Source organism: Lutra lutra, chromosome 2 (genome assembly GCF_902655055.1).
Source record: "Lutra lutra chromosome 2, mLutLut1.2, whole genome shotgun sequence".
Lineage (NCBI taxonomy): Eukaryota > Metazoa > Chordata > Mammalia > Carnivora > Mustelidae > Lutra > Lutra lutra.
Genome location: NC_062279.1, coordinates 62,235,275 through 62,247,841, shown reverse-complemented (window position 1 = coordinate 62,247,841; position 12,567 = coordinate 62,235,275). Strand labels below are relative to the sequence as shown.

At 40.7% G+C, this 12,567-nt stretch overlaps 1 protein-coding gene across 1 annotated transcript in view; it reads left to right on the top strand.

The window, feature by feature from the left end:
* Nucleotides 1-12,567, top strand: part of ZNF827 (zinc finger protein 827) — a 165,220-nt gene that overhangs the window by 56,586 nt on the left and 96,067 nt on the right. Inside the window, exon 5 of the mRNA XM_047717575.1 lies at nucleotides 4,624-4,857. Coding sequence (XP_047573531.1) covers nucleotides 4,624-4,857 — 234 coding nt within the window. The remainder of the gene's footprint in view (nucleotides 1-4,623; nucleotides 4,858-12,567) is intronic.

The following is a 12,567-nucleotide window of genomic DNA, read 5'->3' as shown; positions in this document are numbered from 1 at the left end:
TGTTTTAACAGTTAATTAATCCCTGCCTATTAGAATTGGAAACTTGGAATCATTTTATCCCAGTGGCTTTCCCATTTGTTTCCCATGTGAGCCTTTATCTTGCATCCTGTATAAATCCTCAAAAAGTTGAGTTGTTTCCTTTAAATGGCAGCCCAGCTCCATTGAATGCATGAACTTACAAATATACATAATTTATAATCAAAGTGACTCAGGTCCTAAAATGTTTGGAACAGACAGAGAAGGGGCCTTTTTTTTTTTTTTTTTAAAGATTTTATTTATTTATTTGACAGACAGAGATCACAAGTAGACAGAGCGGCAGGCAGAGAGAGAGGGGGATGCAGGCTCCCTGCCGAGCAGAGAGCCTGATGTGGGGGGCTCGATCCCAGAACCCTAGGATCATGACCTGAGCTGAAGGCAGAGGCCTTAACCCACTGAGCCACCCAGGCGCCCCGTAGAAGGGGCCTTTTGATTCGTGGGGTTTCCTCCATGTGTTAAAAGTGGAATATCTGGAAACTTGAAGATACCTAAACAGAAGTCAAGGTAAGGGTTGGGAAAGTCTCTTACAAATGGAACTCCGTATGTGCACAGATCTTTGTGGTAGTAAGAATGAAGTCAAGAGTAGTCTGTGAATTGTAATTGGTTCCCTTTTTCTTAGCAGTTCCCCCAAAGAAAAAAGAAAACATCTATAATTTCACCTTTTTCTGTAGAAAGAGAATGAGTTTTTTAAAAGTAGGATAAAGGGGCGCCTGGGTGGCTCAGTGGGTTAAGCCGCTGCCTTCGGCTCAGGTCATGATCTCAGAGTCCTGGGATCGAGCCCCGCATCGGGCTCTCTGCTCAGCAGGGAGCCTGCTTCCTCCTCTCTCTCTGCCTGCCTCTCTGCCTGCTTGTGATCTCTCTCTGTCAAATAAATAAATAAAATCTTAAAAAAAAAAAGTAGGATAAAAAGACAAAAGTAAGATGATAAAAAACTATAGCAATTATTCAGTCATATCGATCTTAAAATATAGGCTTTATGTACTTTTTTAGTATTAAATATTTCTGGTATTTAGACCCAGAGTGTTTGGGAAATTAAAACTTGGGCAAACTAGTGTTTCCCACGGGGTTGCTTTGTGTGTGTATGTGTGATCTGTTATTAGCTATATTTACATTTCCCCAGCATTTATGTCATTCTTGACATTGTCAGAACAAAAACCAGGTATGAAATGCCTGCAGATTTATAATCCAGCAACATACTAACTTGCCTCTTGTGTTTTTAAATGTCTTATTGAAGTTGTGTTAAATCTGGGTTGTACTAACAATGATAAATTTTTTTTCTTAAATCTTATATAGAAGTTATTGTGACAAATACTTCTAGAAGCTATTTTTATCTTCAGAGACCATCAGCTTAAGGTTGTTCTCCCTAGAAATTGGGATTTGCTTCTAGGGCTCCAATAGTTTCTTATCTCTTTCCTAGCCTCATCTTAGAATTTTTAGAAGTTTTAAAATAAAAGATACAGAAGCATTTTAAAAGTACATAACTTTCTGTTATTCCTTCCCAAAGAATCAAAGTTTCAGGCTTAACAGAAAACACACCACTTAATTATTTTGTGGTGACTAACTAGGATGCTTTTGGAAGAGGATTTTATAAAGGGTTCTGGAAGAAAGGCATAGAGTGAGAGAAGCTTTAGGAGCTAGCCAGCAGCCCCCCTCCTCCACCCCGCAGTCCCACCACCCCCAGGAAAGGGCTGAAAGGGGAGAAGTATGCTAAATACACAAAGTCCTCTTAGGATCTACCTTCCTTGCTGAGGTCAGAAGTACGTAAAGATTGCTCTAGAGACCATCATTGTTCTCTTTGGTTCAGATTCTGATGGCGTTGTCCCCAAAAGGCCAAATTTTATTATATTGTATTATATTTGTTTTTAGTTTTTTGTAAAGTAATCTCTGTGCCCAACGTGGGGCTTGAACTCATGACCCTGAGATCAGTAGTCACATGTCCTACCAACTGAGCCAGCGGGGCACCCCAGAAGGCCAGATTTTAAGTACTTTAGTTGAAATTTTTCTGGACTCCTCCCTTAGTAATGCCGGAGTCCAAGTGAATGATTATCACAGACTTCTCAGTACATGCTGTGGCGTAGATGGCAGAGCTTTTATCTCTAGGTCTTGTTCCCAGCCTAAGTATCAGACCTAGGAAAAACACTTCTGATTGCCTTCAGTGGAATATTCCGGGATTATGGGTTTTTGTTTTCCACGGGTAATAGGGAAGGACCATCAGACGTTACTAATCTGTAGCCGACATATTTTATTCATTCCACAGCTATATTTTGAGCACCTACTATGTGCCAGACCCTGTACTAGGCACTCAAGGTACATCAGTGTTAAAGATCATTGCCTTCTTGAAGCCTACCTTTGAGTTAGGGGAAGAGAGCATAGTAGTTAACGTAATAAATAAGAAACTTATATGGAATGTAACTAGTCTGCTTGGGCTGCCATGTCAAAATACCAAAGACTTGGTGGCTTGAACAAAGGAAACTTACCCCTCGCGGTTCTGGAGGCTGGAAGTCTGCTCAAAGTGTTGGCAGGATTGGTTTCTCCTGAGGCTTCTCTTTTTGGCTTGACTTTGGCCACCTTCTTGCTTCTTGCTCCATGGTCCTTCCATGATCTTTCTTCTGTGTGAGTGCATCCCTGGTGTCTCTTATAGGACACCCATCGTGCTGGATTAGGGACCTACCCTTCTGGCCTCATTGAACCTTAATTACCTCCCTATCCCCAAATATAGCCCTGTTGTGGGTTAGAGCTTCAACATAAGAATTGGTGAGGGTGGGCACAATTCAGGCCTTAACCAGAAGTTACCAGGTGATAAGTATTTTGGGGAAAAAAAAGGAAAATAAAAGTAAGATAAGAGAGATTGGGAGTACCATGGGGCGGGGATTGCATTTCTGAACAGTGTAGTCAGGATAGACTTCATTGAGAAGGTGGCACTTGAAGGTCAAGTTACATTCAAGTGTTGTTATAGCACAGGGACCAGAAGTGGAAGAATGGTGTGGTGGAGGTAGGTAAGGTGGAGGTAGGTAAGGGACATAGAGCAGGCAGCTCATAGAACTAGATTCTGGTCCCAGCTCTGCATCTTTTTGGTGGTAAAACTTCCAAATGTCGTCACCTTAGCTCTCCAGAGTCCAGTTTCTAAATATGCTCGTCTCTGTGAACTTGGAACTCCAGAATGTACACCCTTCGAGGGCACAATGGAGAAAGGATTTTGTGCTTGTGTACTGGCTAGGGTCGGTGATGGGTAACAAGTTATAAGTTCTTGCTTTGGAGATTTATTTTTATCCTCTTATTTGTTAAGTGGGAGTGGGCTTCGGGTTCACTCTCGTGAGTGTCACTAAGAACTCTGTATTAGGATGAGCTCTTCTTCTCAAAAGACATCTAGTATAACCAACCTAAAGTTCCGATTACATGGCCTATTAGAGGGGAGCAAGCTGCCTGGGAAAGTGGCCAGTGGTGGTGGAGAATACTTGTCCTCTTTGGTCTTTCCCAGGGAGTGTGTAGCTCAGTGGGTGAAGGCCTGCTATCGTGTAGCCAAGCCACAGAAGCCATCCCATAATAGGCCAGTTAGCTCTGCCCTGACCACATACTCCACGCCAACCAACCACGCTAAAAATGGAAAAAAGGACATTAGTGGAAAAACTGGTGAAATCTGAATAAAATCTGGAGTTTAGCTCATAGCATTGTGAGTTTCTTAATTCTGACAAACATACCATGCTTATGTAAGATGTGAACCCGGGGAATGCTGGGAGAAGAATATATGGAAACTTCTTGAGCCATCTTTGGAACATCCCTGTAAATCTAAAATTACTTCAAAATAAATGGTTTTCTTTTTTTTTTTAAATGCCCCCTCGTGAGGGGCACCTGGCTGGCTCAGTCAGTGATGCGTGCTACTCTTGATCTCAGGGTTGTGAGTTCAAGCCCCAAGTTGGGCATGGAGATGACTTAAAAATAAAATCTTAAAAAAAAAAATGCCCGTCATGGTCTCAGAGATGACTTGAGCTACAGATATGGGTTTATTCACCGTGACTGGAAAAACAGTTCCAAGTGTGTGCCCCAGTGTTGGTGGGTCAGAAGCGTCCATTCATAATGAGGCAAAGTGGGATATCTCTAGTCCGAGCTTCTCTCTGGCAAATTCTTCCTCACCTTACCACCCACCCCAGGTTTTTGCTTTGGGTATTGCCTCTGATTCATGTTTATTTTGAGGATTTTATGACAGCATAATTGCCTGAAAGCATTATTTTAGAATAAGATTAAGTAGGGGGAAGCCTCACAGGTCAGTGAGGCGGCAGCATTTATACAGGAAAGAAGACATTTAGGGAAACTAGAGAGAAAAATGTCCACTTTGTAGAGGCAACTCTTCTTAAAATATGATCTCTTCCAAAGATTCGAAAGTGCACGTTCTTCAGAGTCCGCTGCTCATGGAGTATATTGTATTTTTTCCTGGCCAGGTCCCAGCCTGTTTTGATCGGGTTGTGGTCCCTCCTGCTGTCAGCACAGTGTGATTGTGCATTCCATGTTTCATAAAGTCTGGGGGCAGCTAAGAGGGGGAGTGGCCTTTTGTATATGTATATATATACAATGCCTTTCTTCTTTTGACAGCTGCAAATCAGAAGGAGCCCATGAATCTTAATTTTAAAGTGAAAGAGGAGCCCAAGGAAGAGGAGGCCTTAAGTGCCACTTTGCCTCGGTCCAGCTACGTGTTCAGCCCGGAATCGGAAGTGCCGGCCCCGAGCATCTCTGAGGACACCCTTAAGCCCCAGGAAGGGAAGGGGAATGTGCTAAGGCGGGATATGTCCGTCAAAGCAGCGTCCGAACTTCTCATGAAACTATCAGGTACTTGATTTATTCTAAAATATTCACATTCTGCTCATTTCATTTGTAGCCAACTGGGCTGCTTCCTGCATGGATTATAATTAGCCTAATGGTAGCAATATCACATTATTGAGGCGAATTCAGGAATGACTGGGTGCTTGGCTCTCATTCCTGCGTTGTGTGTACGAATTTGTTTGCAGATGTTGTCTGCGTACCTGGTCTTGTGAAATACAGCCTTCTTTTCCTGTAAATTGTTGGAAAACACTGCTGCTTTCTAAGGTGATGCAGGTCATAATCTTGAGTGCGTTCTAATGACATGCAAAGCACTTTTCTTAATTGATCAAAATATCTATTCTTTCCTAATAGAGGGCCTTTCTTTTTGTGTGTATTTATGCTGTATTCTTTAAGAACCATTAAAAATATGTTTCTTAACTTAATAAGCAGTTGAGATGGTGCTTGTAGTAATTGGCAATAGAGGAGCAGTAAGAGATTTTATGAAGAGAAAATTTCATAGTGGACTATTATAATAATCTAAGTTCTTAGGATGAATGAACACATTTTTAGTAGTATCTAAATGTAATCTACCTGTCAGAGATAGGAGAATGGGTTATAATTTGAAATTCATCTATTTTGGGTTCTTTTCCAATCTCCCATCTGCCCCCCTTAGAGCATGTAAAAATTTAGTGTCTTTTAAATTCAAAGGTGTGACTTTCAGAGCATGGAAAGAAAAGTCGTATCAATAATAATATTCTTACCAAGTCATATCCCAGCCTCAGTTCACTAACAGCAATTTTTTAGAAACTATATTCAGAATGCTAATACAAATGAAAAACTGTTTTCAGTTTGTAACTCCCAGTATTTGGAGGATGAAAGCAAGAGATGCATTAGGGATCTTCCCTGTAATTTCCTCGGTGCCATTCTGACGGTGTTTCTGGTTGACTGGTAGGTTGGAAAGTAAGAAATTAATAGTGGTTTACTTAGAGCCATTATATCAGAACAGCTGAAATTCCTGTATTTGCCAGTTGGTGGGGTTAAGAATTCTTTCCTTTGATGTTAATTTAGAACACACTGGAACTTCAGGGGAACATGATTTGTGATAGATAAAGCAGAGTACAGTTATGACATCCTTATTATAGCTCCGTTTCTCTAAACTTTACAGTGATAGTACAGCTTCTTTTTAGCAGATGGGAGGCCTAGCAAGACTGTGCTGATTGCTGAAAGCTGAAAATTTAAAAATACAATGTTCAGGCCAACATATTTTCTTATACTTAAGCCCTGCTTCCTGTGTCAAAAGGTCTCAGTGACATAGAATAATATGTCTGTTGTTTTTCTGATCAAGTCCAGGGGGTCACACAGCTCTCTGATTCTTCTTCCGTAGCATAGGCTTTCACATTGCAATGACCCTCTTCCAACAGTGGCTCCGGTCTAGGATCCCAGTGTATGCTATTTCTGTTTCAGAGTTTGCTGGGCAACCAGTACTGTGAGCAGAGAGAGGTGGGGTGGCCCCAGAAGATAATATGCCAAAATGAGATTTCAGGGAAATTTTTCTTTAAGGAAAACATTTTATCCTAATCTTTTTAGCTGATGTGATTTTGGACACTGAAGTATGAAATCATTTCCTAGATAATAATGAGATCCCTCAAATAGAATATGGCCATACAGCCATACAGCCATGCACGTTTAATGATATTTGTGGACAGCAATGGCCCTTCTAAATGTTTATGTTCATGTCAACTTTTGCTGAGTTTATGTGCTGTGGAGTTCAGTGACTATGGATGACATAGTCATATCTCCAAAAGGTGTCTGCCCTGCTTCCTAGTGTGGAGATGAAAATTTCTTTGAAAGACTAAGGTAACTATTTTTTTTTTTTTAACCCCAGAAAAAAATCCTCCAGCGTTCTTTGTGCAAGAGACTCGGGTCAGAGAAATAGCGTCCCAGCCCCTGTCCTCTAAATGCATATGGTCTAGTCAGAAGTCCAGGGCAATGGAATCCATTCAATAAACGTTTTGCTCTTTGAACTCCATACTTCTACACCCTAGCAGACTATGGTCAGGTAAACTGTGAAGTTTCCAAGTCAGTCCTAGAAAGAGACATGTGTCTTAAAAACATGTGTCTTTTCATTCCTAAGCCTCAAGGTAAAGGGGACTCACCCTTTATTGGGTTTACAGGATATTAGAGTTTCTTATCATAGATGGCTCAGTGCTCTTGGAAGAAGGATGTAAGGGGAAAACTTCCTATATTCTCTTTCCTCCAGCTGCAATTTAACAATTTCAGTATTCATGTCCTGAAAGGCATCCACATAAAGAACTTGTCCGTGTCTTCAAGTCCCCCTTCCCGTGATAGCTCCTGTCCCTCAACAGACAAGAAGGATAATTCATCTCCCAAAGCAGCCATGCAGGTCAGTCAGGGATGCCTTAGATTCATCTCAGCTGATACCCCAAAGCCTGGCCGCGGTTGTTCTCATAAACACGAGTCTCTACTGCTTCCTGCCTTGCTAATTTCCATGTATGGTCGTCTGCCACATTGAGGAAAATCCTTTTGGCCAGGAAGAGTTGGATGAGTAAGAAAAGTATGCCCCATGCGTTATCACACACTTTGTTTCTTCTTCCAGTTTTGACCAAAGGAATAGCTAAGATGTGGAATAAAAGGCTTTCTCTTGTTTTTTCTTTCCTTGAGATTAGAAGCTGTGATCTGTAGTGTAGGCCCTCGGTCTTTTCACTGAATTAATAAGAGGAAACTGGTCAACAATTTTGGCTGCTTCATTTCCAGTTTTAAATTAATTTATGTTAACTCCTTAATGATGGATATTGGGCACAGTGCCCAGTCAAACATCATGTGAGACCTTCCTGGGTGGAGAAATGTCTGTAGGTATATTGTTTTCCAAATCGACATTTACATTTTATAGGAAAAACACAGATGAGGTAGAGGCTAGGCTAAGTTTTTCATTAACTGTGTGTTTGGGAAAATCTGAGTTTTCTTCCTTCCTGCGGCTCAAGTTCTACTTCCAGTTGTTAATTGGGAAGTCAAGTGCCTGACAGCTGGGCCAAGTAAATTGATTACCATAAAGAAAGCAACCCACTCTGAGGAAACCGCTGGATGTCTGTGACTACCTGTTGTTATGTGACACAAGGCAGCCAAAACAATCAGACTTTTCTGCTAAAGTGCAGAGTTGCCAAAGATAATTCCCAGAAACCTTGATTCAAGGAGGCCAAAATCCTGAAGTTCAGAACAGAGGATCTGTAATATTAGACAGACGAAGAGAATCCTGTCACTGTGAAACCCTCGTTTTGCAACATCGAGCGACCTCACAAACTTCTGGAACAGATGTGTTATCATAGACATGATGCAGTGCTGAAGGTGACACAAAACGTGATATGTTTAGTCTCTGTTGGGTGGGAAGAGGAGTAGCCAGACACACAGACATGAAGAAATGCCTCTTCTCCTTTTGGGAAGCCACATGTTTGCATGTGAATGAATGCATAAAATGTACCATGTAGGTGGTTAGATCTAGAAGTGGCGGGTTAAAAATGCCATTTTAAACATGGGAATTCCACAAAAATAAAAGCTGAAGTTATTTCAGAAGCATTAATGAAAAATTAAGCACTTACGTTTCTCTAACGTGGTAAATAAAACTTCATATTAGATCTCAATTCGAGACACCCCTATAGGTTTTCTTATTTCTGTGCACAAGGGAGGAAACCAAGTCGATTTCTATTCATTTCTGATTTATATTCATTTATCCCAGTCTAGTCTTAGAGAGAAATATAAATTATAATTGTCTCATGTAGAAAAATCCAAGCAGACCTGGTTTTGAAATATATAGAGATGTTGTGAAATATATATATATATATATATATATAAAATTATGCATTATAATATATATTATGTATATATAGAAAATAATTTTTCTTTTAAAGTAATGTCTACCCCCAACATGGGGCTTGAACTCACGACCCCAAAATCAAGTTACATGTTCCACCAACTGAACCAGTTAGGCGCCTTATAGCTATGAAATATTTAGAACCAGATAAACTTGGGTGGAATGAAGTTTAAGGTGAGGTTAATCTCTGCGGTGAACTGAAAGAGAGAGGAAAGAGACCCCAAAATTGATTTTATTAACCGTTTTAATTATGGCCCTTTTGGTTGTACATAATAAATCCTCTTCAGCCAGTTTAGGCAAGCGAGAGGAATTTAATAGAAGGTGCCAGGTTTGGGGTTAACTTATGGAACCCCCAGAGCAGGGATGCAGAAGGGCGTGAGTCCTTCACTGAAGCCGGGGTCTGGAAGACCATATGGAAACCAAGATGCTCTCACTCCCTACCTCATCCCTGCTTCTCTGTGCATACAAATGGACCTTTTCTGTTGCCCAGCTCACACGGTGGAAAATGAAAATTTCTTGCAGCATCTGAGTTTGCCTCTTGTTCAAAAGAGGAGCCAGACAGAAATTTCTTAGTCCCAATTCCAAACTCCAGCTGATTGCCTCAGCTGTAGATGGGATCCACCAGTGGAAACTTGTACTTTCACTAGGGATGATAAGAGCATGTGGGGCAGACATGGCTGCAGTCATATAGGATGGCCGGGAGGGAGAAGAACCCCCAGAAATGCATCTTGGGTGGGCAAGAATGGAGGTGGGCATGAAACCAGGAAGATAAACAATATGTATGAACCACAAAAGTCTGAGGAACAGATTATGGTAATTGCTGTTATTTAAATATTGAATGTAAATGTGTTTTGGCCTTTGGATGACTTCTACCTTTCTTTTCCGGTAGACTCTTGGGGAAGAGCCACCCAGCCAGGACTTTGCTTAGCCAGGCTCTCTGCTCTGTAGGTGGTGAGGCAGGGCTTCTCAAAGTGTGGTCCCCAGACTGGCAGAATCAGCATGGGTGGGGGAGGACAGGGAAATGTTCGAAATGCAAATTCTTCAACTCTACTCTGGACCTCATTGAAACTCAGAGGTTGGAGGCCCAGCTGTCTGTGTTTTTGCAAGCCCTTCATGTGAACCTGACAGCTAAGTTTTGAGAAGCACTGTGCTGAGGAAATGATTAATTAAAGCAATAAGTTTTGTCCATCTGAGAAGAATGCCTTAGGTTAAAGCTGACAGAGGACAGGGCTCTATCAAACATGCATTTTACTTTTTTTTTTTTTTTAAGATTTTATTTATTTATTTGACAGACAGAGATCACAAGTAGGCAGAGAGGCAGGCAGAGAGAGAGAGGAGGAAGCAGGCTCCCCGCTGAGCAGAGAGCCGATATGGGGCTGGATCCCAGGACCCTGAGATCATGACCTGAGCAGAGGCCTTAACCCACTGAGCTACCCAGGCGCCCCGCATTTTACTCTTTAAAAAGACCATCTCTTCAGTAGAGATTCTTTTTAACTTATTACGAAATAACGGTATCTGGAAACCTTTTTTTGGAAGGGCACATGTACCTAGTAAATCAAGATAGTGTTGCTTTTGAGCCTTAGGTTAATACTGTCTTTTTCAGTGTTCTCTGGTGTTAAGCTTCATGATTATTCTTGGACCATGTTGGCTTTTGTTTTGTTTTGTTTTTAAGAGGAAAAATCTCCTCCTTTCCCTCTCCCCAGCAAATCAAAGACCACGTGAGAGACTGTCCTATTCTAAAGAATTCCTGGAGATAAATAAGAGATTTTAGCCAAACCATTTCTCAGGGCGATAACTATTCACTCTTCTGTTTGGGATTTCTCCTTTGGAAAATTGTTGTCTGATCAAACTTGATAAGCAGGATGGCTTCAGTAATAGTCTACAAGGGTGGAAAGTAGGTGTTTCAGTTTTCTATTAATGTCAGCTCACACTGGTCTCCTTCAAACCTACCCGTCCTCTAAGTGGTGGAACCACACAGGAGGGCCAATCTCCCCTCGCTCCTGGTGGTTCTACTTCCTCACTCAGTCCTAGAGCAAACAGGCAGACGTGGTAGCAAAGTTAAGGAAAAGATTTAAAGAATAATTGTGAAGTATCAGTTGAGAAGCATTTTGTTTTTTTATTTTATTAGTACTGTCTATTTATCACATTGTCAAATGCATGGTGCCGAGAATCTGAGAACACAAAAATGTTAAATGGCGTAGTTAGCCTGAAAGGAGAAGTTCTTTTTTTCACTTCCACTCTTTTGAGCACCTGGAGAAGTTGGTTGAATTCAGAATATAAATTCTAAGAATTTATCTATTTCACATTGTTATGTTTTTGAGGGGACTTCTAGACTGATTTTTAAGCACCATTTCATTTTTAAAAACATCTTCATTGAGAGTTAACTCACATACCGTAAGATTTACTGATTTAAAGTGTATAGTTCAGTGGTTTTCAGTTTATTCACAGAGCTCTGCAGCCATCATCGCATCTAGTTATGGAACATTTTCATCACCCCAAGAAAACTCTGTACCCATTAACAGTTACTCCTTACCTATCCCCAAGTCACCCCCACCCTAGGCAACCACTAATCTGCTCTCTTTCTCTATAGATTCGCCTGTTCTGTACATTTCATATGAATGGAGGCGTACAGGATATGGTCTCTTATAACTGGCTTCTGTCACTTAACATAATGTTTTTAAAGTTCACCTCTGGGGGTGCCTGGGTGGCTCAGTAGGTTAAGCATCTGCCTTCGGCTCAGGTCCTGATCCGGGGGTCTTGGGATTGACTCCCACATTGGGCTCTCTGCTCAGTGGGGAGAGTGCTTCCTCCCTCTCCCTCTGCCTCTCTTTCTGCTTAGTTGCTCTGTCTCTGTCAAATAAATAAAGTCTTTTTAAAAATTTAAAAATAAAGTTTATCTATATATCAATACTTTATTCCTTTTTGTGGCTGAATAATATTCCACTGGGAATTATTGGAATAAATATACCAGTAATGTAATGTTAATTTTATTCGTGGTATAAAATGGATATATACCACATTTTGTTTATCGAGTCATCTGCTGAGGAACATTTGGTTGTTGCCCAACTTATGGCTGCTGTGAACGTTCATGTACAAGTTTTTTTGTGGACATATGTTGAGTTTCTCTTGGGTATATACCTAGGAGTGCAACTGCTGAATCAAGTGGTAACTCTATGTTTAACATTTTGAGGAACTGCCAAGCCATTTGCCAAAGCAGCTGTACCATTTTACATCCCCACCAGCAATGTATGAGAGTTCTAATTTTTCCACATCCTTGCCAAAACTTACTATTGTCTGCCTTTTTTATGATAGCCATCCTACTGGGTATGAACTAGTACCTCACTGTGGTTTCAATTTGCATTTCCCTGATGACTTAAGATGCTGAGCATATTTCTATGTGCTTATTGGCCATTTGTGTATCTTCTTGGGAGAAATATCTATTCAAGTCCTTTTCCTGCTTTTTGAGTTATTTGTCCTTTTATTCTTGAGTCATAAAAGTTCTTTAAGTATTCTGAATATATGCCTCTTAGCGGATGTATGATTTGCAAATATTTTTGCCTACTCTGCTGTCTTTTCATTTTCTTAATGGCATTATTTGTAGCACAAAAGGTTGTAATTTTGACTTAGTCCAGTTTATCTCTTTTCTTTTGTTGCTTGTGAGCACCACCATATTTATCATAATTCCAGAAATTAAGTAAAAATGCAGACTTGCTTAATATTAAAATGAAAGCCTGTCTTTACTTATATGAGGGCAGCATTTAATTTGCAGATATAAAGCCTATGAAAGCTAATTTATTGACTGCAGGCCTCCTAGTGGAATTGACCTGTCTGATTTCTGTATTTTACAATAG